Raw genomic sequence first — 22,262 nt, 5'->3', positions numbered from 1 at the left:
CAGCCAGAGTTAGGGGAGGTTGCTGCCCTGAGGATTCTAGGAACTTGAAACACAATGGTTTCAAGCAGGCAGCTTGAACCACATTCCTTGGAAGAGTCAAGATCGTGATGGGGCTAACAGTGGGAGCTCACCCCACTCCCCGGATTCAAAATAATAATAATAACTTTATTTTTATACCCCGCCCCATCTCCCCGAAGGGACTCGGAGCGGCTTACATGGGGCCATGCCCGACACAACAATACAATAACAGTAGTAAGACAATAAAACAAAATCGCATCAATAAAACTTCAACATCAGTAAAACAGTCATAAAAGTCAGCAAACAATATAAAATGTTAAAAACGGGAGGCTAAAACATGGATCTGGGCCAAAATGCAGAAAACTTCACATGGGAGAGGTAGTTTCAGAGGTAAAATATTCAAACGCCAACCTTTCACTCAGCAAGTTATTGATCGCACATCCCTACAGATGGGTTCTAGAAGCAATTGTATTATGAGCAGAATAACTCCCCAAACTTCTGTCTTGTCCAACATGCACATTTCCCTTTATTTCATTTATTGTGCACGTTAAAAATATCACAATCTGCAGAAAGCCACCCCCAAACGGTCTTTGCTCCATCGTCCCCAGGACAGGAGTTCTGCTTTCACGGCTGGATCTCGGTGTCCAGCCTGTCCTTCTTGCGCTTGTGCTTTTGCCTGGATTGTGGCTGAGATCGTTTGTAGAAGTCAATCAAGATGTTGCAGATTAAGATCCCCAACGTCGGGGCCGCAATGCGGACCACCCACCACCAGAAATTTCCAGCTCTGAAAGAAAGTGGAGTCAATAAAGGATGACACACTGAGGAGGGGGCAAGCTTGTTTTCTGCTGCTCTGGAGACTATAGGGCACAATGGAGCCATGGACTGTTGGATACAAACATATAGAATTACTAGCTGTGCCCGGCCACGCGTTGCTGTGGCGAAGTCTGATGGTATGGGAAATAAAGTATTGAGGAATTGGTGGTAGTTAAGGTAAAGGGTAAAGATTTTCCCCAGACATTAAGTCCATTATAAATGGGTTACATAGCTGTGTGGAAGGGCCTTGAGTCTACACTGCCATATAATCCAGTTAAAATCAGATAATCTGTATTTTATAGGCAGTGTGGAAGAGGCCTAAGTGAGGCCTAACTCTGCCTGTCCCCTGGGCTGAGTGGGTTGCTACGAGACCAAGTGGACGGAGCTTAGCCTTCTAACTGGCAGCAATTGGATAACAACAATTATTCCTCTCCCTCTAATTAGGACTTTCTTTTTCTTTTCTTTTTGTTGTATGAACGTAGAGGCATGGATGAGGGGTTGTGCTGCCAAGTTTAGTGTTTCTGGGATGTGTAGTTTTGTCCTAGGCCGAAATTTCATTACCCTTTTATATATATAGATACACACATAGGGTGCATTTATGTAGAACGAATGTAGTTTGACACCACTTCAACGGACTCAATGCCCCGAAATCTAGGGATGTGTAGTTTGGTAAAGCAATAGCATTCTTGGGTAGAGAAGGCTAAAGACTGTGTCAAACTTCATCTCCAATGATTCCACATCATTGAGCCATGGCCGTTCAGGTGGCACAGTGTAGACACATTCCGAATGTATGTGTTTATGACAATGCAACTCCCACCTAGAGTTAGTAGAGTCAATAGTATATGGGGATTATGAGAGCTGCAGTCAAAAGAAAAACTTCTGGAGGGCACCAGTTGCCCAGTCAAGGAGAAGGACTCACCGGAAGACATCCCGACGCCATCTGACAATGGCAGTGAAAATCCTTGGAGGCAAATCCCGGGAAGAGTCGGTGGTGTCTCCGGTGTTTGTGCCCATGGACATGCCAATCACCACAACGAGAAGTCCCATAATAAAAGCGCCAGTGCCCTGAAGTGCGGCTGCGCTCTTTGCATCATGGATGGCAAGGACTCCAATGAGAAGTAAACTGGTGGCAATGAACTGGAGGGAAGAGATATAGAGGAGACAGTCAACATGCAGAAGAGCCTTCTCAGATCAAGAAATCCCACCTAAGCCAGCGCACAACAGTCACTGCTCTTCTTTCACCATATCTGACACGAGACCAAATGATCTGAAGAACATACAGGCTCCAAGATGTCTACATTCTCATCCTTAGTTCTTTGCTTAATCCCAAGCAGTGAGTCTGGAGTTTGCAAAGAGCTTTAGAAGTTGCAAAGTATTGCTTCTGAAGCTTTGAGGAGCAGCAAATATCTTTGTTCCCTCAAAATGGAAGAGTGGAGTGCATGACCTGCAACACTGGCCTCAAAAGCACAGATAGCCTACGGGTCATATTTTGTCCATCCCAGCCATAAATGATTACACAGAAGTCTGAGCCTTCGTGCATAGAAAGCTAATATGAGAAGCAAAAGAGTCTAACTTTGATTTCCCCAGAGATGCTAGTACTCTTTCTGCAGGTATTGTACACCTTGATGCTGTCCTGTTTTGTCTTTCAAGAACAGCCTTAAAACACTGTGGTAAGTAAATAAAAACTGCTTTACTTCAGCAAAACATAAAGAAGAGCACACTCAGTGGTATAATGCAAAAGGAAGCAAGGAAGTCTTAGGGCAAGCAAAGTTCCAAGTCTCTGATAAATTCCCAAATCAAGTAGCAGTCTTATTTCAGACAAAGAAACAGCAATAAATCCTTAGGAGCAGTTTCCCAGATGCAGACTTGAAGCAGGCACAAGGGGAGCAAAGAGTCAATTTGTTACCATCAAGAGCTGGCTGCACCTGCTTCTACTTTATACCCCCGAGTCCCCTCCCAGCTGCTAGGGCAGTTCCCAATTACTCAGCTGCATTTCTGGCAGCTATTCTAGCTGAACGACGTATCTACTCTGTTTCCTTTTGCCTCTCCTGAAATGTGGGTACTTGCAAAATCTCCTCCTCAGATTCCAACTCACCCTCAGATTCATGAACACTTTCCTGCTCCCCTTCCTCTGCTGAAGAAGAGGAATCCCTAACAGATGCAAAGATAAATCTCCCGCCTCACCACCTCACATTTGTGAGCCTTATGCTTCCAATTCTACCCTGAATCTCCCATACACACTTTCCCTTTCCCTATTCTAATCCAGAGGATGACAGCCACCCCTCTTTCCTACCCATTTGACTTTCCCCACAGCTGGGAAAAAAACTATTCCCATGAGAGAATAGCCTTTTTCCATCAGAAGCATCTGACACCCTTTCAACTGGGAAAAGACATCACTTGGGAAAGTGCACCTTCTAGACTACAAGGCCAACTACCTGCATCCTACAGTAAGAGGATTCTGGATGCTGTAGCCCAAAATATAATTTTTCTGAGCTCTCAGAACCAATGCTATCCAGAATGGATTGGGGGATGAGAAGTCCATCTCATTGCCAAGGAGACTGGACAATGCCAGGGCAGAAAGGTTGTCCAGGAACCACATCCTGGCTCACGGTGCTGAAATGGGAAAACCGGATAGAAAAAACCCTCTGTTTTTTCAAATGTCAAATGTTTCAAATTTCTGTGGCCCCAAAATAGCACACCGCAATCTGGCTCCAGCCAAGATGCAGTCAACACAGCTGCCAACCCACACTGAGCTCACTATGAAGTCCAGCTTGGAACAGTTTTTTCTCAGACTACATTGCCCAGAATCCCACAGCCAGTGGTAACTTGTGTCCATGGCATGGGGTGAGTCGAAGGATAATCTAATTGGCCCCAGTGCAGGTTCAGCACCTTGGAGAGCTCTCTCAAAGTTGGCCTTTGCCCTCACAGCTGTCATAGTCCTTCCAAAGTGACGTTTCATGGCTCAGCTCTTATCTCTCACGATGCACGTGGTCACCACGTCTGGGCACACAAGGAGCAGATGAGGGAATTGTGCCCAGCCCAAATGGTCTTTTCCTTCAGTCCCCAAATTTCTAGCCTTTCAATAAGTCACTGAGAAATATTTTATTATCACCCCTTTGGTCTCTTTGACTGCTTTTTTCCCTTTAAATGCCTAAATTGGATTCCCAAATGAGCAAGTTTAAAATTATAGAAATTTGGGATCTGAAGAAAAAATTCAGAGGGCAAAATGCTTTTGGGGGGCAATGCTCTTAATTTGAGCGCCCACTCTCTGCAACCCTCAGCTATCCCCAAACATAATGTGTCAAGCAATGTAGACCTGAGTGTGAGATTTTAAATATCTGGCAAGGTTATAAGTAAATGTAAAGGTTTCCCTGACGTTAAGTCCAGTTGTGACTGATTCTGGGGGTTGGTGCTCATCTCCATTTTTAAGCCGAAGAGCCGGCGTTGTCCGTAGACACCTCCAAGGTCATGTGGCCACTGGCATGACTGCATGGAGCGCCGTTACCTTCCTGCCGGAGCAGTACCTATTGATCTACTCACATTTTCATGTTTTCGAAATGCTAGGTTGGCAGGACCTGGGGCTAACAGCGGGCGCTCACTCTGCTCCCAGGATTTGAACCTGGGACCTTTCGTTCTGCAAGTTCAGCTGCTCAGCACTTTAACACACTTCGCAACCGGGGCTCCTTAAGGCTATAAATCAGAGTAAATTCAGGCCAAAAGAAGTTGACCAAAGGACACTGGTGTCTAAAGGACAGAGCCGTGTTGGATTTTTGGTTGTGTGTATATGAAATGTAAATCAAGTGTTTCTGCTGCGTTTTGCAAGTGTGTGTTTCAGCAATGAAACAGTTAACAGCAGGGCAGTTTGACTGACAGCCTGCTGTGACCTATGAGACATGATTTCCGGCCTTGGAGGTCGGAACTTCATTCGGACTAAGGAATGTGTTTTCTTATCTCTGGTTGAGCTGTGTGTGCCAAGCTAAGAGGCAAAAGGGAAGAATGCTGGCTTCGAGCGATGGACTTTGCTGTTTGTAAATATATCTGTAAATATTAAATAGATGTTCGAACTTCAGACTGCAGATGTTTTTGAGTCTGACTTTGGAGGAATTGGTGAGGGCAGAAAATTCGCCAATTCATCAGGGTGCTGGTCCGGAGCATGATTGATCGATGGTGTTTGAGAAGAAACCCACCCATCACACACCCTGACCCCTGGCACTGATCTTTGACAAGCCAGGCCTTGGTCATTTCCTGCCCCCCCTCGCAGTGCCCCTCCATCGTAGTTTCGTACCTGGGTTTCTGGCCCTCAATCTTCGCTCACTCACCTCATTGAAATATCCACCCCACACAGACATGTATGGGGCCGGGTAGATGGAAAAAATCCCTGTGGCGGCAGCAGGCTCCATGACGGTCAGGTTTCCTTCCGTAAAGCTCTGAAGAGCATCTGGGAGAAGAAGGAGAAGCAACCGAGACAAGCACTTGAACAAGGATGGCGAAAGGTGACCAAGGGTCGAGAAGAGCAACCGAAATGATCAAAAGTTTGGAAGACAAGCTCCATGAGAAGTCACGTTTAACCATTGGAAAAGATGTCCCATTGAGGAGGGAGCAAGTTTGTTTTCTGGAGCCCTCGAGATTAGCATACAGGAAAAGGGGATTCCACCTAAACTTTAGAAAGAACTTCCCGAGAGTCAGAGCTGTTCAATGGTGGAATATGCTGTTGGAGTTTTAAAATATCCTAACCTATTTTGAAGGTAAAATACAGTGTTATTTTAAGTGTTGTATGTGCTGAGTCGCAGTTACAGTGATTAAGTAGGAGAAGAAGGAAAGCCTGAAGTTAGGTTTGCATCAGGTGCATAAGATAATGAAAGCACAAATGGAACATCGCATCATGCAATGTACGAGGGTTGAATGAAAAGTAATGTCTCCACTTTAGTAACTTTTCAGCAGATGGCAGTCCTGGTCTGCGGCAAGTCCTGGCTTGTTCAGAAGACTCTCCTCTACAGATCCATTTGGCGGGAAGCCTTAGCATTGAATGGTTGTGTTGTTACAGTACGAAGTATGGAACCCTGTGCAGACAGGGAAGCCTTAGCATTGAACGGTTGTGTTGTTAAAGTACGAAGTATGGAACCCTGCGCAGACGAAGAAGCCTTAGCATTGAACAGTTGTGTTGTTAAAGTACGAGGTATGGAACCCTGTGCAGACAGTCGGTCCATGCGACTTAAGCAACGTGTAGTCATTGAATTCTTGACAGCAGAAGGTGTCACCCCAAAAGAGATTCATCAGAGAATGCAAGCTGTTTATGGTGGTTGTCTTGATATGAGTCTTGTCTGTCATTGGGTGAGTAAGTTTAAAGATGTTGAGGTGGGAACATCTGACTTGCGTGACAAAGAGTTGGACGTCCTGTGACAGCAACCACCAAGTTTCACAAGCAAAAGGTTGACAGATTGATTCAGGACAGTCGTCGTATCCCTCAGAGAGACATATGAGGCATAATCAGCATTTCACAAGAACGTGTGGGGTCCATTATTGCTTTGCTTGAATATTGGAAGATCTGTGCACGATGGGTCCTGTGAAACGCCGGTTGTGGAAACAGAGTGTCAACTTCTTCCGTGACAGCTTCAGAAAACTTGTTCATCGTTGGCAGAAATGTATCCAATTGTCTGGTGATTGTGTGGAAAAGTGAATAGTAGCAGTTAAAGAGCACACTCTAAGGATTATTTCTGCGTCTGATTTATTAAAATACTCCCATCCAAACCCCAAGTAACGAAGGTGGAGGCATTACTTTTCATTCAACCCTCGTATATAAGAACACCATCAGAATAAATTGGTGTTGGGTGATGTGATGATTTATGGTGAATTGGAGGATTCTGGGGAGAGCTGTGAATACTGGAAATAGCTGCAACAAAAGATAAAGCCTTCCTGTGGAAAGAAGTTCCTGCGTCTGCTGATTATTGCAAGTATTGCTCATACTATAGACCAGGCCTGGGCAAACTTGGGCCCTCCTTCCCTCCAGGTGTTTCGGACTCCAACTCCCACCATTCCTAACAGCCTCAGGCCCTTTCCTTTTCCCCCTCAGCCGCTTAAGCGGCTGAGGGGGAAAAGGAAGGGGCCTGAGGCTGTTAGGAATGGTGGGAGTTGGAGTCCAAAGTACGAATATAATAGCCCGATCCAAGCCCAACCAAGAAGCCACGAGATCCTTTTCCCCCTCTGGTTAATTTTGAGGAGGGCTGAAACTAAGTCCCATTCCAGAGCTGAATACCTCCACATCCTTCATAACTATTACCTTGACTTGACTCAAGCGTCTTGAACCTGGGACAACCACGATTGCTGAGAACTTTAAGTTGTGTTTGGAAGCAGTGATGAGTTGGCTGCGAGCGAATAGACTAAAAGCGAATCCCGCAAAAACTGAGATACTCTGGCTCGGCCAGCCACCAGAGTTAATCCAATCACTGCTGATTTTGATGGGGAAGTTCTGGTTCCGTCTGCGACTGTTAAAAGCCTTGGGGTGATGACGATGGAGGCCCAGATCACTGCCATAAGGAAGCAGGCCTTTTTTCATCTTCGCCAGGCAAGGAAATTGGTATCTGTCAGGACCCAGGCTGCAGAGCACCAATAACCATGCGCAGAGGCCAGAATCTATTTAATATCTTTATTAAGGAAATATATAAAGTCAATAAAAATAAGTGTAGAATAGAGTTCAGAAGTAGACCTTTCAGGAAAGGTCAAATATAGTCCAAGAAAACAATGTCCAATATGAGATATTAAAGTCCAAAGTTGTAATCCAATAACCGAAACACACACTTTGCCAAGCAAAGTGAGGGGAATTGACAAAGGTTCTTAGTCCATGGAACTTGATGCAAGGCTGGAGAGCAAACTAGATTCTTGGTAAACAAGGCTTGATTCAAGGCAACAAGAAGCGAGGAGCAAGAACAGGGTCCGTGGCGAAATCCGTGGCGAGGTCCGGGGAACAAGGCAGGGCTGGAACGAGAACGAAGTCCTGGAACTGGAGTAACGTAGTCCACACACAATCTACTCCCGAAGCTGACGAATTGACTCCGCAAGGAATCCTTGTGGCCAAACACCTATATAGGATCTTGTTTTCCCGCCAGGAACACTTTCTCTGGGGAACAAGAAACGAAACCTACTGTGTCCAGATGCATGACTCCTTAAAGTTTCCCAAGGGAAGCAGCCTTAATCAGCTAATTGTCTGGCAGCAATCCTGGCGCTTCTGCGAGTCGCCTCTCGAGCGCTTCTATCTTGATTATAATAAATCCGGCGAGAAAAAGGGGGAGATTTCTGCTCAAGGCTTGTTTGGCTGTCTTCTTGTGGGCAAACATCTTGCAGGTGCAAGGGCTCCAATTCTGGCAGAAACGGTGGGAAACCTAAGTTTTCCTCTTCATCTGCCACAATAGTACTAGGAACGGGACTACATGGCCCATGAGACATCACAGTATCCTACCTTTCGACAGAAGCATTGGCAATGGTAATCCATGCAACAGTCACCACTAGGTTGGATTATTGTAACGCCTTATACGCCGGCCTTCCGAAGACAAAAAACCCAGAAGGTCCGAATGGTCCAAAATGCGGCGGCCAGGCTGCTAGCGGGATCATCTATAAGATCCCATATTACAGATTCTGAAACAACTGCATTGGCTACCAATAGAACATCGGATCTCTTACAAGATACTGGTCCTGACATTTAGAGCTCGAAATGGCCAAGGACCATTATATCTTAGGGACCCTCATTCCTTTTTCCATCAGCGGTCACCTCGATCCTCCCAGGAAAACCTCCTACACGTACCAGGCCCTAGGAAGCCACAAGGCATAGAGCCTTTTCGACTGATGCTCCAATTCTGTGGAACTCACTGCCTCCATATGTTAGAGCAATGTCGGAGTTGCGACCTTTTGTAAAAGCACTCAAGACTTGGCTGTTTGGCTGTGCATTTACGTAAATCAGATCTAATTTGCCAAATAGTCACTGTTGAATGTTTTTCTGTTGAATGTTTTTATATTGTGGAATGATATTTTAAATTGTAAGTCGCTCGGAGCACTCTGGTGGAGAGCGACTAATTAAGAAATGAAGTGAAGTGAAGTGAAGCCTATGAACACCCTTAGCTTAAAGTTCAGCATTTCCCCCTGTATTTCTCCGGTTTTGCAGGACAAGCGGGTAAGGAATCCACCTACCATAGTACAGAGCAAAAACAGCAGAGGAAGCCAAAAAGCAGCTCACGGACTGTCCGATCATGTAGACCGGAAACTTGTACCAGGGGAGTCTTCCTATGAGGCAGTTTGCAAAGGTGAGGGACGCTAGGCAGGTGCAAGGGATAAAAAAGTTTCAAAAGTCATTACAAAATTATAGGGTGCTGGCATTTCATTTCTTAAGTGTTTCTAAAGTATCTTTAGTAAAAAAATTCCATTACTATAATGGAATTACTATAATAGTACTGTATATACTTGAGTATAAGCCTAGTTTTTCAGCCCTTTTTAGGGCTGAAAAAGCTCCCCTCGGCTTATACTCGAGTGAGGGTCCTGGCCGGCTTCTATTCAGGTCAGTTTATATTTGAGTATATAGGTATTCAGAGTTGGACAGTCTTATCTTATTAAATTATTATCTTAAATTACAGTTTTATATAAATATTCAAAAACATTTAACCTACTGATGCCTCAAATAATGCAATTTTATTAATACAGTAGAGTCTCACTTATCCAAGCGAAACAGGCCGGCAGAAGCTTGGATAAGTGAATATCTTGGATAATAAGGAGAGATTAAGGAAAAGCCTATTAAACATTAAATTAGGTTATGATTTTACAAATTAAGCACCAAATTTGACAGAAAAAGTAGTTCAAAACGCAGTAATTCTATGTAGTAATTACTGTATTTACGAATTTAGCACCAAAATATCATGATGTATTGAAAACATTGACTACAAAAATGCGTTGGATAATCCAGAACGTTGGATAAGTGAGACTCTACTGTATTCAAAAACATTTAACCTATTGATGCCTCAAATAATGCAATTTTATTAATATATATTTTATTTTTGAAATTGACCCATCGCTGCTGCATTTCCCACCCTCGTCTTATACTCGGTTCAATAAGTTTTCCCAGTTTTTGTGGTAAAATTAGGTGTCTCGGCTTATATTTGGGTCGGCTTATACTCGAATATATACGGATAATTACACATCTGGGGGACTTCTAGGGCTCCTTCCTCATATTTGCAGCTATTGGGGTGAAACTTGCTGCAATGGTAGAACACATTTAACACTGTAACCTCCCCAAGTTTCAGAAAGTTTCACTTATTTATTGTTTTTTGGTGATTTTTTTTAGTTTTTTAACCACTTTTTTTTTAAAAAAAAACAAACAAACAACAAGAGCTACGTCCTTGAATTTCCCTACAATTACACAACAAAGCCAGTGCATCATTCTCCCCAAGTTTCAGAAAAATTAGCACATCCTATGATTTTTGGGGAATTTTTAACTTTTTAAAAAAATATTTAATCTTTTTAGCTGCTATGGAATGGGGTAGGGTGGGGTGGGATGGTGGCCACTGGCCATATTCGGAGAACAGGATAAATATACAACTGTGAGCAAGCCCATCAAGTTTCAGAATGTTTGTCCAACTAAGTGAGACGCTGGGCGAGACAGTCCCGAGGTCAGGAGCAGGAAAAGCAAGAAGGTCAAACCTCTTTGTGGAATGCCATAGCTTCCCAGCTGTCTGGCTCACCAGCCCACACCGATGTTATGAAAACGGTGGTTCTGTAAATCCCGGCTCAAGCATCAGCAACCGGACTCACCTGTGATGCCACCCGCGGCATGGACACCCAGCATGATGCCGGATCCAAATCCCAGAGAGCTCATCTGCTCCCCATGCTGCCTCTGTCCCACCACCACCTGGGCAACGCTGCCCATGGCAAATGTCTGTTGGGAAGGAAGAACAGAGAGGGAAGCCTGTCAGACCTTCTGTCTTTTTGGAAGCAGGTCAATATATTCTCCTTCGATGGACTGAAAAGCCACTCATGAAACAGAGGGCCTCTCCAAACCCAAAAGTCAAAGGTTTCATCCTTTCATCTCCAGCTGAAGGAGATCTAACAGAGTTGGGAACTGTAATGAAGTATGAATTTTTGAGTTTACAGATGTCAAGTTTAATTGTGTGTTTGTGTTTTAAAAGGGTCAGTATTTCAGTTATTGCATCTTTGCACTCAGAGGTTGGTTGCCATGGAGAAGTAGGCGGAGCCAACTGTCATTTTGTTGAAGAAGTGCAGAGTTTTAAAAAAGCAGTTAGTCTGTGCTCTGATGAGGCACAGGGAAGACTGATCCCAGGTTGAGAGGATCAGGGAGGCTCAAATGCTTATTTTTGAGCCGGATTAAAATAAGTGTGGTGACTTATTTAAGGTAGTCTGTGTCCTGGTAAGGAACAGAGGATCTGTGATTGTATATCACAGGGCGACTGCGGGTTAAAAGTAGTAGAGAAGGAAGTTCTAACTACTTTAAGCAAAAGTAGTGACACTTTAGGAAGTTTGAATCACCTCATTCTAGTATTGCAACTGTTAATCAAAGTGCCTCTAAGTGAGAAACATTTTTGTAACCATTAAGCTCTGTGCCTGAATAAACTTGTTATTGTTCCTCTAACATCTAAGCCTCTGTCGCATATATTATAAACTGAGTTGTGTTACCATCTGAAGTGAATAAGAAAGAAGAAAGGAAAAAATAATTTAAAAGGTCTCCTCTCTGAGTCGGTGGTGGCTGAATCTTTCCCAAAGTGGTAGCGGCGTTATAAAACCTTCACAATTTGGTGGCAGCGTTTAATAAACCCTTTACAAATTGGTGGCAGAGGTGAGATAAAAGGATTTCCCCCCTGCCTGGAAGAGCCTTAGACGTTCGTAGCTCTTCACAGGAACTATCCCTGCCTGAGAGGAAAAGATTAGGCTTGTGCAAAGCATCGTAAGTCGGATCAGTTTCATATGATTCATACTTATGACTCATACTTATGAAGCACGGGAATCCCCCCTCCCAAAACCTAACAATCGAAACTTACCCCATACTTTTTTGTTTTAGTTTTGTAAATCTCAGAAAGCTCCCAAAGCTAGTTTCATATTCAGTGCAAGGAAGCAAAGCAAAGCCAAAAAGGCTGCCATTCCTCTGTAAATGAATGACTTCTCAATAGAAGAGGGAAAGGAGGGATGAAGCACAGTTCTTTGGGAAGAAGCACAGAACTCTGGGAAATGTAGTTTGGGAAGGGGAGGAGCCCTATGCCAGAGAATGCAAAAGGCCCTGCCCTAAACTACATTTCCCAGAAAGCACTGCTCAAGCCCCAATCAGGAGAGAGGAGGCAGAGATTTGCCCCTCCCTAGTCAGCCAGAGTTCCAATAAATTGGTTAATGTTCTATACTATGATTTTTGTTCCTGGGTTATCAATGTCATTTCCGGATTGGTTCTATCATAAACATTGTCTTTGCAGGAGGAAAGTGCTGGCATGGGCAAACTTCGAACTTCCGGGTGTTTTGGATTGCAACTCCCACTATTCCTAACAGCATAAGTGGCTAGGGGGGAAAGTAAGGAGCCTGGGGCTGTTAGGAATGGTGAGAGTTGAAGTCCAAAAACATCTGGAGGGCTGACGTTTGCTCATGTCTGCTCCCACAAATTTCGGCATTTCAGGTCCTTCCACAAATTGTGTAACCGTATCATTTCAAAACTGAGAATGAGGAATACCATCACATGACAGAATTGGTCATTTTGCCCATTTCTATCCAGATAATTTGCAAAATCTCACTTGCCAACCAGCTTAGAAAGTGTCTAAAAAGATAACCCTTTACAACCCGTTTCAAACATCAAGATATCTCTACCCGGCACTTGAAGCCTAGTGTTATGGTTGAGCCTCATGGCTCTACTACTGGGAGACGTGGGCGTAAGACTCCTCGAGAGTCAGATACTCTCGAGGAGCGAGAAAGGAAGCGGCTGCGAGATATCTTTGCAGAACCATCTGACGAGGATTCTTTTGAGGGGTTTACTGAGAGGATGGAGGAAGAGATGGTTAGCTCGGAAGAGGATGACATGGAATGGACTCGTGTAAGGGAGGATTTGGGTGCCACTGGCAATGATAGTATGGAAGGCGATTGGGGACCTTCAGGATTAGACCCGTGGACAAGCTGGAGGGATGGGACGGGATCCACAGCTGGGGATGCTGTGGGGCGTAGTCAAAGGTGTTCCAGTTCTGATGAGGAAAGTGATGAGGAAACGCCCGGGCTAAGGAGAACAGCTGATAGCGATGAGGACTTGTAACTGGCATAAAATGGGGTTTGGGAGCAATAGCAAATTGCGTTGGGCAAGGTAGTCTGGACGAACGCTTGGGATCTGTGTGGGAAGTTTTCCTGAAGACGGGTGTGATTCGTTTGCTGACTACCTTTGACCTTCCGTCGTCTTCTTGACGGATGCCATCTGCTTACTCTGGACTTACGGACTGACTGACTAACGGCCTCGGATTCTCCTACCTGTGTCTATCGTTGGAACTGGTGAACTACAAACGTCTGCATCTGCCTTACGACCTTCGGAACGGATTGGGACTTCGCTGACTGCTTCTGCCCTCGTCTGCTGTGTCTGTATTGGGAAATTGCCTGCTGTGTGGAGGAGTAACCTCTAAGTTACTCAAACATAGCTCTTGGCAGCAGAGAAGCATCTGCTGCCAATTAGTTGCATTCCTTTGAACTTTTTGTTCACCAGCTTCTGTTTGTTTATTCCCAGGCTGAAGCAAGCTGTTTTGATTTAACCCGGATTAAACTCCGGTTTAATCCGGTTTATCTTTTGAACGTTTTTCTTGTCTCTTTTTACTTTTAAGGCCAGTGTTTGCCTAGCCCTTGTCTTTTACGGGCATTTTTGGTTCTGTAACTCCAATAAACTTTGTTATCTTTTATCTTGTGGCGTTCTGTCTTTGACACCTACGTCATGTGATATGCACACTAGGTTGCCATTTCTTAAGTGGGTGGCTCAGTTGCATTTAATCAATGGGAATAACTGAATATGAAGCAGGACAATTCATAGCGACAGAAGATTGTTCTGCCTGTGTAAACAGCACCTCAAAAACAATAAACGGTGCTACTTTGCAGTCCAGGCACTCCACCCTTTGTGTCCCCTCATCTCCTTCTTGTGCACTAACGTTGCCTTCTCCTTGGTCAAAGGTGATTCTCACCCTTCCTTTGGGTCCAGATGTGGCTCTTTCCAACCACAAGAAAGAGGAGCAGAGGCCCCCCAACCTGGCCGTCCCTCCACCCAAAGCCCCAAACTCTTGGCACCTTGAACCAACGTCTCCTCCTCACCATCAGAACGAAGGTTGCCAGGACCTCTAACAGACCTTGCCGGACTGTCTCATTCTGGATTGTTGCCAAGCTGATGACTTTTTCCAACATCTTTAACGCAGACGTTGAGGAAACTCCGCTCCTGTTGAGAAGGGAGATGTCACTGTAGGGGAGCACTTCTTTACTGGAACTCATGCCACCATCCCTTTAACCCCATCTTGGCTGACCCTCAACTGTCATGAAGATCCGGTTATGACAGGGTGTTGCACTTTGGGCTTGTAACACCTTTTCACACAGCACCACACAGAGTCCAGTAGTTAGTTACTAACTACAGCAGTTATATTTACAAAGCCTGCACAAAAGGGGAAAAGGGCATCTCCCAAAAAAGCAGTAGAAAAGGGGCCATGAAATAGCAGTAGTCCATATATACAAAAGATCAATAGTCCAAAAATAGTAAGGTACATGAAATCCAGGAAGTGAAGAACATAGGCGTAAATCCATAAGCATGTAAACAGGAACTTTTCTAAGGCAAAAACTCATTCAGGAACATAGGCAAACACAAGAGACTTGAATCATGAGCATGTGTCCTGATTTGTCCCTCAAGAACGGCCTTAATACAACATTGTAAGTAAATTTAAAAATGCTTTACTTCAGCAGAAGTTAAAAGAACAGCATAGGCAGTTGTATAATGCAAAAGAAAACAAAGAAGTCTTACTGCAGACATAGTACTCAAGTCTCTGATAAAGTCCCAAATAAAGCAGCAGTCTCACTTCAGACAAAGAAACAATGTGCATTGATCAATAAATCCTTGGAAGCAGTTTCCTAAATGCAGACTCAAGGCAAGCCCAAATGGGAGCAAAGACTTAAGCATCAGAGTCGTTTGTTACCAGCGAAAGCTGACTGCACCTGCTCCTGATGTATAGCCCTGAATTCCCCCACAGCTGCTAGGGCAGTTTCCAATTGCTCGGCTGCATTTCTGGCAGCTATTCTAGCTGAGTTTCCTTTCGCCTTTCCTGAAATGTGGGAACTTGCAAAATCTCCTCCTCTGATTCCAACTTCCTCTCTAATTCCTGAACATTTTCCTGCTCCCCTTCCTCTCCTAAAGATGAGGAATTCCTAACAGCATGAGAGCTGAAACAGGAACTTGATTCTATCACAATGTTGTCTGCTCTGGAGACACCTAGTAAACATCACTTAATTTAAGCTCAGGCCCAAGCAAGAAGCCATGAGGTCATGCCTTTGAGACCTGGGCCTCAAGGACTTCTCACAGAGTCTTTCTGAATGGCTAATTAATCTATCATTGACTCTCTCTGTGTGAAGGCCTAATCTGATATCACGGGTAAACTCCCTATCTGCACCTGCAGAAGGCCCCGAAGGTCAATTCCCAAGAGAAACTGACTTTTCCTTGGTTCTAAGGAACGAACAATGGAATCCTAAACATCCCCTGCTCTCTCTGCAATTGCCGGCACTTATTTTATTTATTTATTTACTCTATTTCTATCCCGCTCTTCTCACCCTTGTAGGGGACTCAGTGCGGTGTGCATAATGGCAATATTCAAAGTTGCATATTTAATAACATGAATTACAACACATCAATACAACAAAAAATTAAAACATAATACCCAGCCCTAAGAACATCATTTGTGTGCTACATTGTGCTGATTCTATATTGCACTACTCAAATGCTTGATTACAAAGCCATGTCTTCACTTCTTTTCTGAGGGAAGGGGCCAGTCTGATGTCACTGGGGAGGAAGTTCCTTAGTCGAGGGGCCACCACAGAGAAGGCCCTGCTTCTCGTCTCCACCCGTCACGCTTGTGATGGGGGTGAGAGCAAGAGCAGAAACTTCCACGCAGATCTTAACTCTCTAACAGGTTCATAGAGAAAGATACGTTCTGACAGGTAAGTTGGACTGGACTTCACTCTGATCGGAGGCCTGCAAATCACCCTGATCGCACACAGACTCGTCAATGGGAAACCCATCATCCCCCTTGTCCTCGGAGGAATCCCCAGCATCTTGCTGCTGAACCTCAACACTGTTAAAATATGGTTTTGTGTAGTTGTGAAATTTCACTTGTGGTTTAAAGCAAACTGAGTGCGTGTGCCTGTAATGCAGCATTTCAGTAATGTGAGAGTTAATTGCATAGAGTAGAGATTTATTGCTAGAGGGAAACAGTGAGTGATTTCCGGATACACAACAGGACTTTTGTCATTGCTGTGGAATGTGGGAGGCAACAGCAGAGAAGAACTGTGTTTCCCATGCCGTGAACGATTGAGGTCGGGTGCTCGAATGCTGTGCTCCGGCAAGACTATGTAAATAGTGTATATTAACTCAATAAAGACAAGAGCCGCTGGTTTCAGCCGACAGCTGGGAAGTGTGCGTTTATTTCCGTAAATTGAGACGGAAGGTGAATGTGTCTCAATTTAACCGTTTCTTGACAAACACAGGGTGAGAATCACGCTGCTGGGTCCATTTATCCACCTCCTCCTTCCCTCCCTTTCTTACCTCTCTTCTTTTCTGCAAACTCTTCCCTGTGAACCCCAGGAGCAATATTCATGCTCCAAAGCTTACGAACTAGACTCCACTCTGAAAGGGAAAAGAAAAGGGAAGCAAAACCAGTAAGTTTTTAACGCCAAAACAGCAGCATGGAGGGAAATATCAGCTTTCGATGGGTTCAAGCAGTGAGCTCCACAATAGGGTTGTTGTATGTTTTCCAGGCTGTGCGGACATGTTCCTGAAGCAGCATTCTCTCCTGACGTTTCGCCCACATCTATGGCAGGCATCCTCAGGCCCCTTCCTTTTCCCCCTCAGCCGCTTAAGCGGAAAGGGCCTGAGGATGCCTGCCATAGATGTGGGCGAAACGTCAGGAGAGAATGCTGCTTCTGGACCATGGCCATACAGCCCGGAAAATACACAACAACCCTAAAGCAAAATCAATGAATTAAGCTATAAATATAAAAAATTATATTTTTATATTTGAGTCCCCCCCCCCTCGGGGGCGAGAAGGGCTGGATAGAAATGTTGTGATAAATAGATAAATAAATAAATAAATAAATAAAATGTTAAAAACCAATATTATTGTGACATTGAAACCGTTAACATGCTTTAAAACACCATTCACACCCCAAGACTTTCCCTTAAGGTCACCTTAACTCAGAAATGACTTGAAGACACACCAACACACACCTTCGGAAGATGTAATAATGTATTAGCATGGAGGTAATAATGTCTTAAAATCAATGTAATAATGTATTAACATCCTGGACTGTTATATATATATATATGTGTGTGTGTGTGTGTGTGTGTGTGTGTGTGTGTGTGTGTGTGATGGCATCACGGCAACTCACAAAACAACAAAACTACAGGCCCCCCAACCTCTAAATTTGACAACACAACCCATCATCCACGCCTCGAGGTTGATACAACAAAAAGAAAAGAAAAATGAAGTCCTAATTAGAGAGAGAGGAATAATTGAGAGGCTAAGCTCCTCCAACTTGGTCTCCTAGCAACCCAATAAAAAATAATAAAAAACACTAAAAAATAATTTAAAACACTAAAAAATTAATACAATAAAATACTATAACAGAAAATAACTAAAAATAATACAAGAAAATAATAAAATATAATAAAAAGATAACTTACAATAAAATTTATTTAAAAAAATAACGTCAAATAAAAATTACATAATTTTTAACCAATACCACCACCACTTTGCCACAGCAACGCGTGGCCGGGCACAGCTAGTATATATATATCCCTTGTTAAAGGAACTTTAACAATAAGCATAGTTGTTAGGATACTGCCCTGTTTCCCTGAAAATAAGACATCCCCAGAAAATAAGACCTAGTAGAAGTTTTGCTGAATTGCTAAATATAATGCCTCCCTCGAAAGTAAGACCTAGTAAAGTTTTTGTTTAGAAGCATGCAGGATCGGTAAATGTAAATACCATAGATTGTTGTACATGGAAATAAAGGTAGTAACAAGAAATAATAATAATAATATAATAATAATAACTTTATTCTTGTATCCCATCTCCATCTCCCAGAAGGGACTCAGGGCAGCTTACACAGGGACAAGCCCAACAACAACATAAATTTACATACAAACAGAAATTTAAAACAGTAATTTTAAAACAGTATACCAATCTATATATACAAAAGAGTGATGGCATCATGGCAACCCACAAAACAACAAAACTACAGGCCCCCCAACTTCGAAATTTGACAACACAACCCATCATCCACGCCTCTAGGTTGATACAACAAAAAGAAAAGAAAAATAAAGTCCTAATTAGAGAGAGAGGAATAATTGCTTTTATCCAATTGCTGCCAGTTAGAAGGCTAAGCTCCTCCAACTTGGTCTCCTAGCAACCCAATAAAAAATAATAAAAAACACTAAAAAATAATTTAAAACACTAAAAAATTAATACAATAAAATACTATAACAGAAAATAACTAAAAATAATACAAGAAAATAATAAAATATAATAAAAAGATAACTTACAATAAAATTTATTTAAAAAAATACAAATAACGTCAAATAAAAATTACACAATTTTTAACCAATACCACCACCACTTTGCCACAGCAACGCGTGGCCGGGCACAGCTAGTATATATATATCCCTTGTTAAAGGAACTTTAACAATAAGCATAGTTGTTAGGATACTGCCCTGTTTCCCTGAAAATAAGACATCCCCAGAAAATAAGACCTAGTAGAAGTTTTGCTGAACTGCTAAATATAACGCCTCCCTCGAAAGTAAGACCTAGTAAAGTTTTTGTTTAGAAGCATGCAGAATCAGTAAATGTAAATACCATAGATTGTTGTACATGGAAATAAAGGTAGTAACAAGAAATAATAATAATAATAATATAATAATAATAACTTTATTCTTGTATCCCATCTCCATCTCCCAGAAGGGACTCAGGGCAGCTTACACAGAGATAAGCCCAACAACAACATACATTTACATACAAACAGAAATTTAAAACAGTAATTTTATAAATTTATAAATTTATATAAATCTATAAAACAGTATAGCAATAAAATATAATATAGAAATTTTTGAAAGGATTCACAGTTTGGTTATGCTGTTTTGTGATGACAACTACTGTACAGTAGATAATAAATTTTCATTTTAAAAAATTCAACCATAAATGTGAATTCGTCTTTGTGGAAAAATAAGACATCCCCTGTTTTGAATTTAAGGAAACATGCTGGGACAGAATACTAAAAATAGAAGTAAAAACAATAAAAATATTATATCGACAATTATTGGTATGGGACACAGAGGAAGTTCAGGTAAAAACGGTAATGACAAAATGGGCAAGAGAAATAGGACACACGATTATGCTATCAGATTGGGAAAAGACATGGAATAAGAATCAAAAATTTATGTATGCAATAGAACTAAGGGAGAATTGGTATAAGATCTTTTATAGATGGTACCTTACTCCGGAAAGACTTGCGAAGTTTAGCAAAGGCAAAGGAGATGGGAAATGTTGGAAATGCCAGAAACATAATGGAGACTTTATGCATATGTGGTGGGGTTGCAGAAAAATAAAAAAAATTGGCAGGAAATAAATAGAGAAATGGAGAAAATACTGCAAATTAAATTTAATACAAAACCAGAATATTTCTTATTAGGCATGGTTTACTTTCAAATGGACTTCAATACGGAAAGACTGTTTATCTACATGGTTACAGCGGCCAGGATATGCATTGCTAAAATATGGAAATCACAAGAAATCCCAACAATAGAAAAATATCAAAAATATGGATTTATTAACGCAAAAAATATCACAGAACATTTCGCCAAGAAAATGGACCGACTGGAACAAGCTGAGACAATATTTGTCAAAAAGCAATATAGAACTTTTGTGATTCTTGCTCACAAGAACCCTTAGACTTCAGGTTACACATGAGGATTTGCTGAAAAATATCCAATGTTTAGGATGATTTACAAAGCAATGCAGAGGAGCTGGAAGTGGACACAGGGTTTTGTTTCTGGTGTTCTTTTTTTTCTCTCTTCTTTTTTCATTATGTATATATGTATTTTTCTCCTTTTTTCTTTTTTTATATGTCTTTTTTTCATTTTTATGTACAGGTAAAATTATAAATAAAATGTTAAAAAAAAGAAAAGAAAAAGAAAAATAAGACATCCCCTGAAAATAAGACCTAGCGCATCTTTGGGAGCAAAAATTAATATAAGACACTGTCTTATTTTCGGGGAAACAGGGTAGGTGGTCGAGCATAAGATAGGTGTCCCATACGTGGAACTTTGTTACTGGTTCCAGGACTTACTATGCCCCCATCTACACTGACCATTTAATGCAGTTCAAAGCAGGTTGTGCACTGTTACTTTAGGGGATTTAAATGCCACCTTCCCCTCCCTCCAAAAGACTACAAGAAGATGGTTAAATTATAATGTGGCCAAGCCAATTTAAAGTATGGTGTAGACAACCAAGCTATTTTACCTGATCTTCAAATGTCAAGCTTTGCATCCAATCCTCGATCTGCTCAAAATGCAGCCTTTGGGATTTCCACACTGAGAGGGAAACTCCTTGGCAACTGTGGATTCCTTCCCGCCAGCCCTTCACCTTCTTGGAAACAAGGGCTGTGAAGTCACACCGTTATTTGTGGCATCATCAGGGAGGATGTGATGTCACGGCAGAGAAAGAGCTTTGGCTTGCCTGGCCCAAAAGGCAAACTCTTTCCCGTTGCAAACTCTTTAAAAGCTGGGAAATCATTTCCTTTTTTGTATTAGAATTCCCCAAATCCCTTAGGAATAATAATAATAATAATAATAATAATAATAATAATAATATCATATCATATCATAATAATAATATATCTGCCTAGAAGATCAGGGGGCAGAGGACTCTTACAAGTAAAGCAAGCAGTCAAAGAAGAAGAACATGCCCTGGCAGAATATGTCAAGCAAAGTGAAGAACCTGCTCTGATTGAAGTCAAAAATCAGAAACTCCTCAAAGCACAGCAGACAAAAAACCAGTACAAGAAAACCGCACTACAAACTAGAGCTCACAGCTGGCACAACAAAACATTGCATGGAAAGTTCCTTGACAAAATTGAAGGAAAAGCTGATAAGGAGAAGACCTGGCTCTGGCTCACGAATGGGACCCTGAAGAAGGAGACAGAAGGCCTGATCCTTGCAGCCCAGGAGCAAGACATCAGGACAAAGGCAATTAATAATAGTAATAATAATAATAATAATAATAATAATAATAATAATAATAGAAGACCTGGCTCTGGCTCACGAATGGGACCCTGAAGAAGGAGGCAGAAGGCCTGATCCTTGCAGCCCAGGAGCAAGACATCAGGACAAAGGCAATTCAGGCCAAGATCGAAAAATCAGCTGATGACCCAAAATGCAGACTGTGCAAGGAAACCGACGAAACCATTGATCATATCCTCAGCTGCTGTAAGAAAATCGCACAGACAGACTACAAACAGAGGCACAACTATGTGGCCCAAATGATTAATTGGAACTTATGCCTCAAGTACCACCTCCCAGCAGCAAAGAACTGGTGGGATCACAAACCTGCAAAAGTATTGGAAAATGAGCACGCAAAGATACTGTGGGACTTCCGAATCCAGACTGACAAAGTTCTGGAATACAACACACCAGACATCACAGTTGTGGAAAAGAACAAGGTTTGGATCATTGATGTCGCCATCTCAGGTGACAGTTGCATTGACGAAAAACAACAGGAAAAACTCAGCCGCTATCAGGACCTCAAGATTGAACTGCAAAGACTCTGGCAGAAACCAGTGCAGGTGGTCCCGGTGGTGATGGGCACACTGGGTGCCATGCCAAAAGATCTCAGCCGGCATTTGGAAACAATAGACATTGACAAAATCACGATCTGCCAACTGCAAAAGGCCACCCTGCTGCGATCTGCACGCATCATCCGAAAATACATCACACAGTCCTAGACACTTGGGAAGTGTTCAACTTGTGATTTTGTGATACGAAATCCAGCATGTCTATCTTGTTTGCTGTGTCATAATAAAATAATAATAATAATAATAATAATAATAATAATAATAATAATAATAATAATAATAATAACAACTTTATTTTTATATCCTGCCATCATCTCCCCACGGGGACTCGGGGTGGCTTA

The 22,262-nt window shown here is 42.4% G+C and overlaps 1 protein-coding gene across 2 annotated transcripts; it reads right to left on the bottom strand.

Annotated features, from left to right (window-relative positions):
- Positions 1-521: 521 nt before the first annotated feature.
- LOC100559365 (aquaporin-7) lies at positions 522-20,823 on the bottom strand. 2 transcript variants are annotated; one of them, XM_008123256.3, is made up of 8 exons: positions 20,592-20,815; positions 16,622-16,702; positions 14,137-14,257; positions 10,621-10,744; positions 9,010-9,132; positions 5,151-5,269; positions 1,751-1,968; positions 522-802 (listed from the first exon to the last, which is right to left on the bottom strand). In XM_008123256.3, exons 3-8 carry the CDS (start codon positions 14,224-14,226, stop codon positions 643-645), a joined length of 834 nt encoding a protein of 277 aa, XP_008121463.3. In that variant the 5' UTR covers positions 14,227-14,257; positions 16,622-16,702; positions 20,592-20,815; the 3' UTR covers positions 522-642. The 2 variants fall into 2 exon arrangements, with proteins under 2 accessions (XP_008121463.3, XP_062828727.1); XM_062972657.1 differs by lacking the exon at positions 9,010-9,132 and having other exon boundaries at positions 20,592-20,823.
- Between the last annotated feature and the right edge of the window lie 1,439 nt (positions 20,824-22,262).

The sequence above is a fragment of the Anolis carolinensis genome, chromosome 2, assembly GCF_035594765.1.
Source record: "Anolis carolinensis isolate JA03-04 chromosome 2, rAnoCar3.1.pri, whole genome shotgun sequence".
In the NCBI taxonomy this organism is placed as follows: Eukaryota; Metazoa; Chordata; class Lepidosauria; order Squamata; family Dactyloidae; genus Anolis; species Anolis carolinensis.
The sequence above is the reverse complement of the archived record's forward strand: the minus strand, read 5'-3'. Positions and strand labels throughout refer to the sequence as shown.

Coding starts and splice junctions, on each gene's coding strand:
- LOC100559365 (XM_008123256.3), bottom strand. CDS start 14,226: ATGTTGGAAAAAGTCATCAGCTTGGCAACAATCCAGAATGAGACAGTC. Junction 1,969..5,150: donor GGGGTGGATATTTCAATGAG/GTGAGTGAGCGA, acceptor TCTTCCCTCCAG/TTCATTGCCACCAGTTTACT. Junction 803..1,750: donor TGGCGTCGGGATGTCTTCCG/GTGAGTCCTTCT, acceptor ACTTTCTTTCAG/AGCTGGAAATTTCTGGTGGT.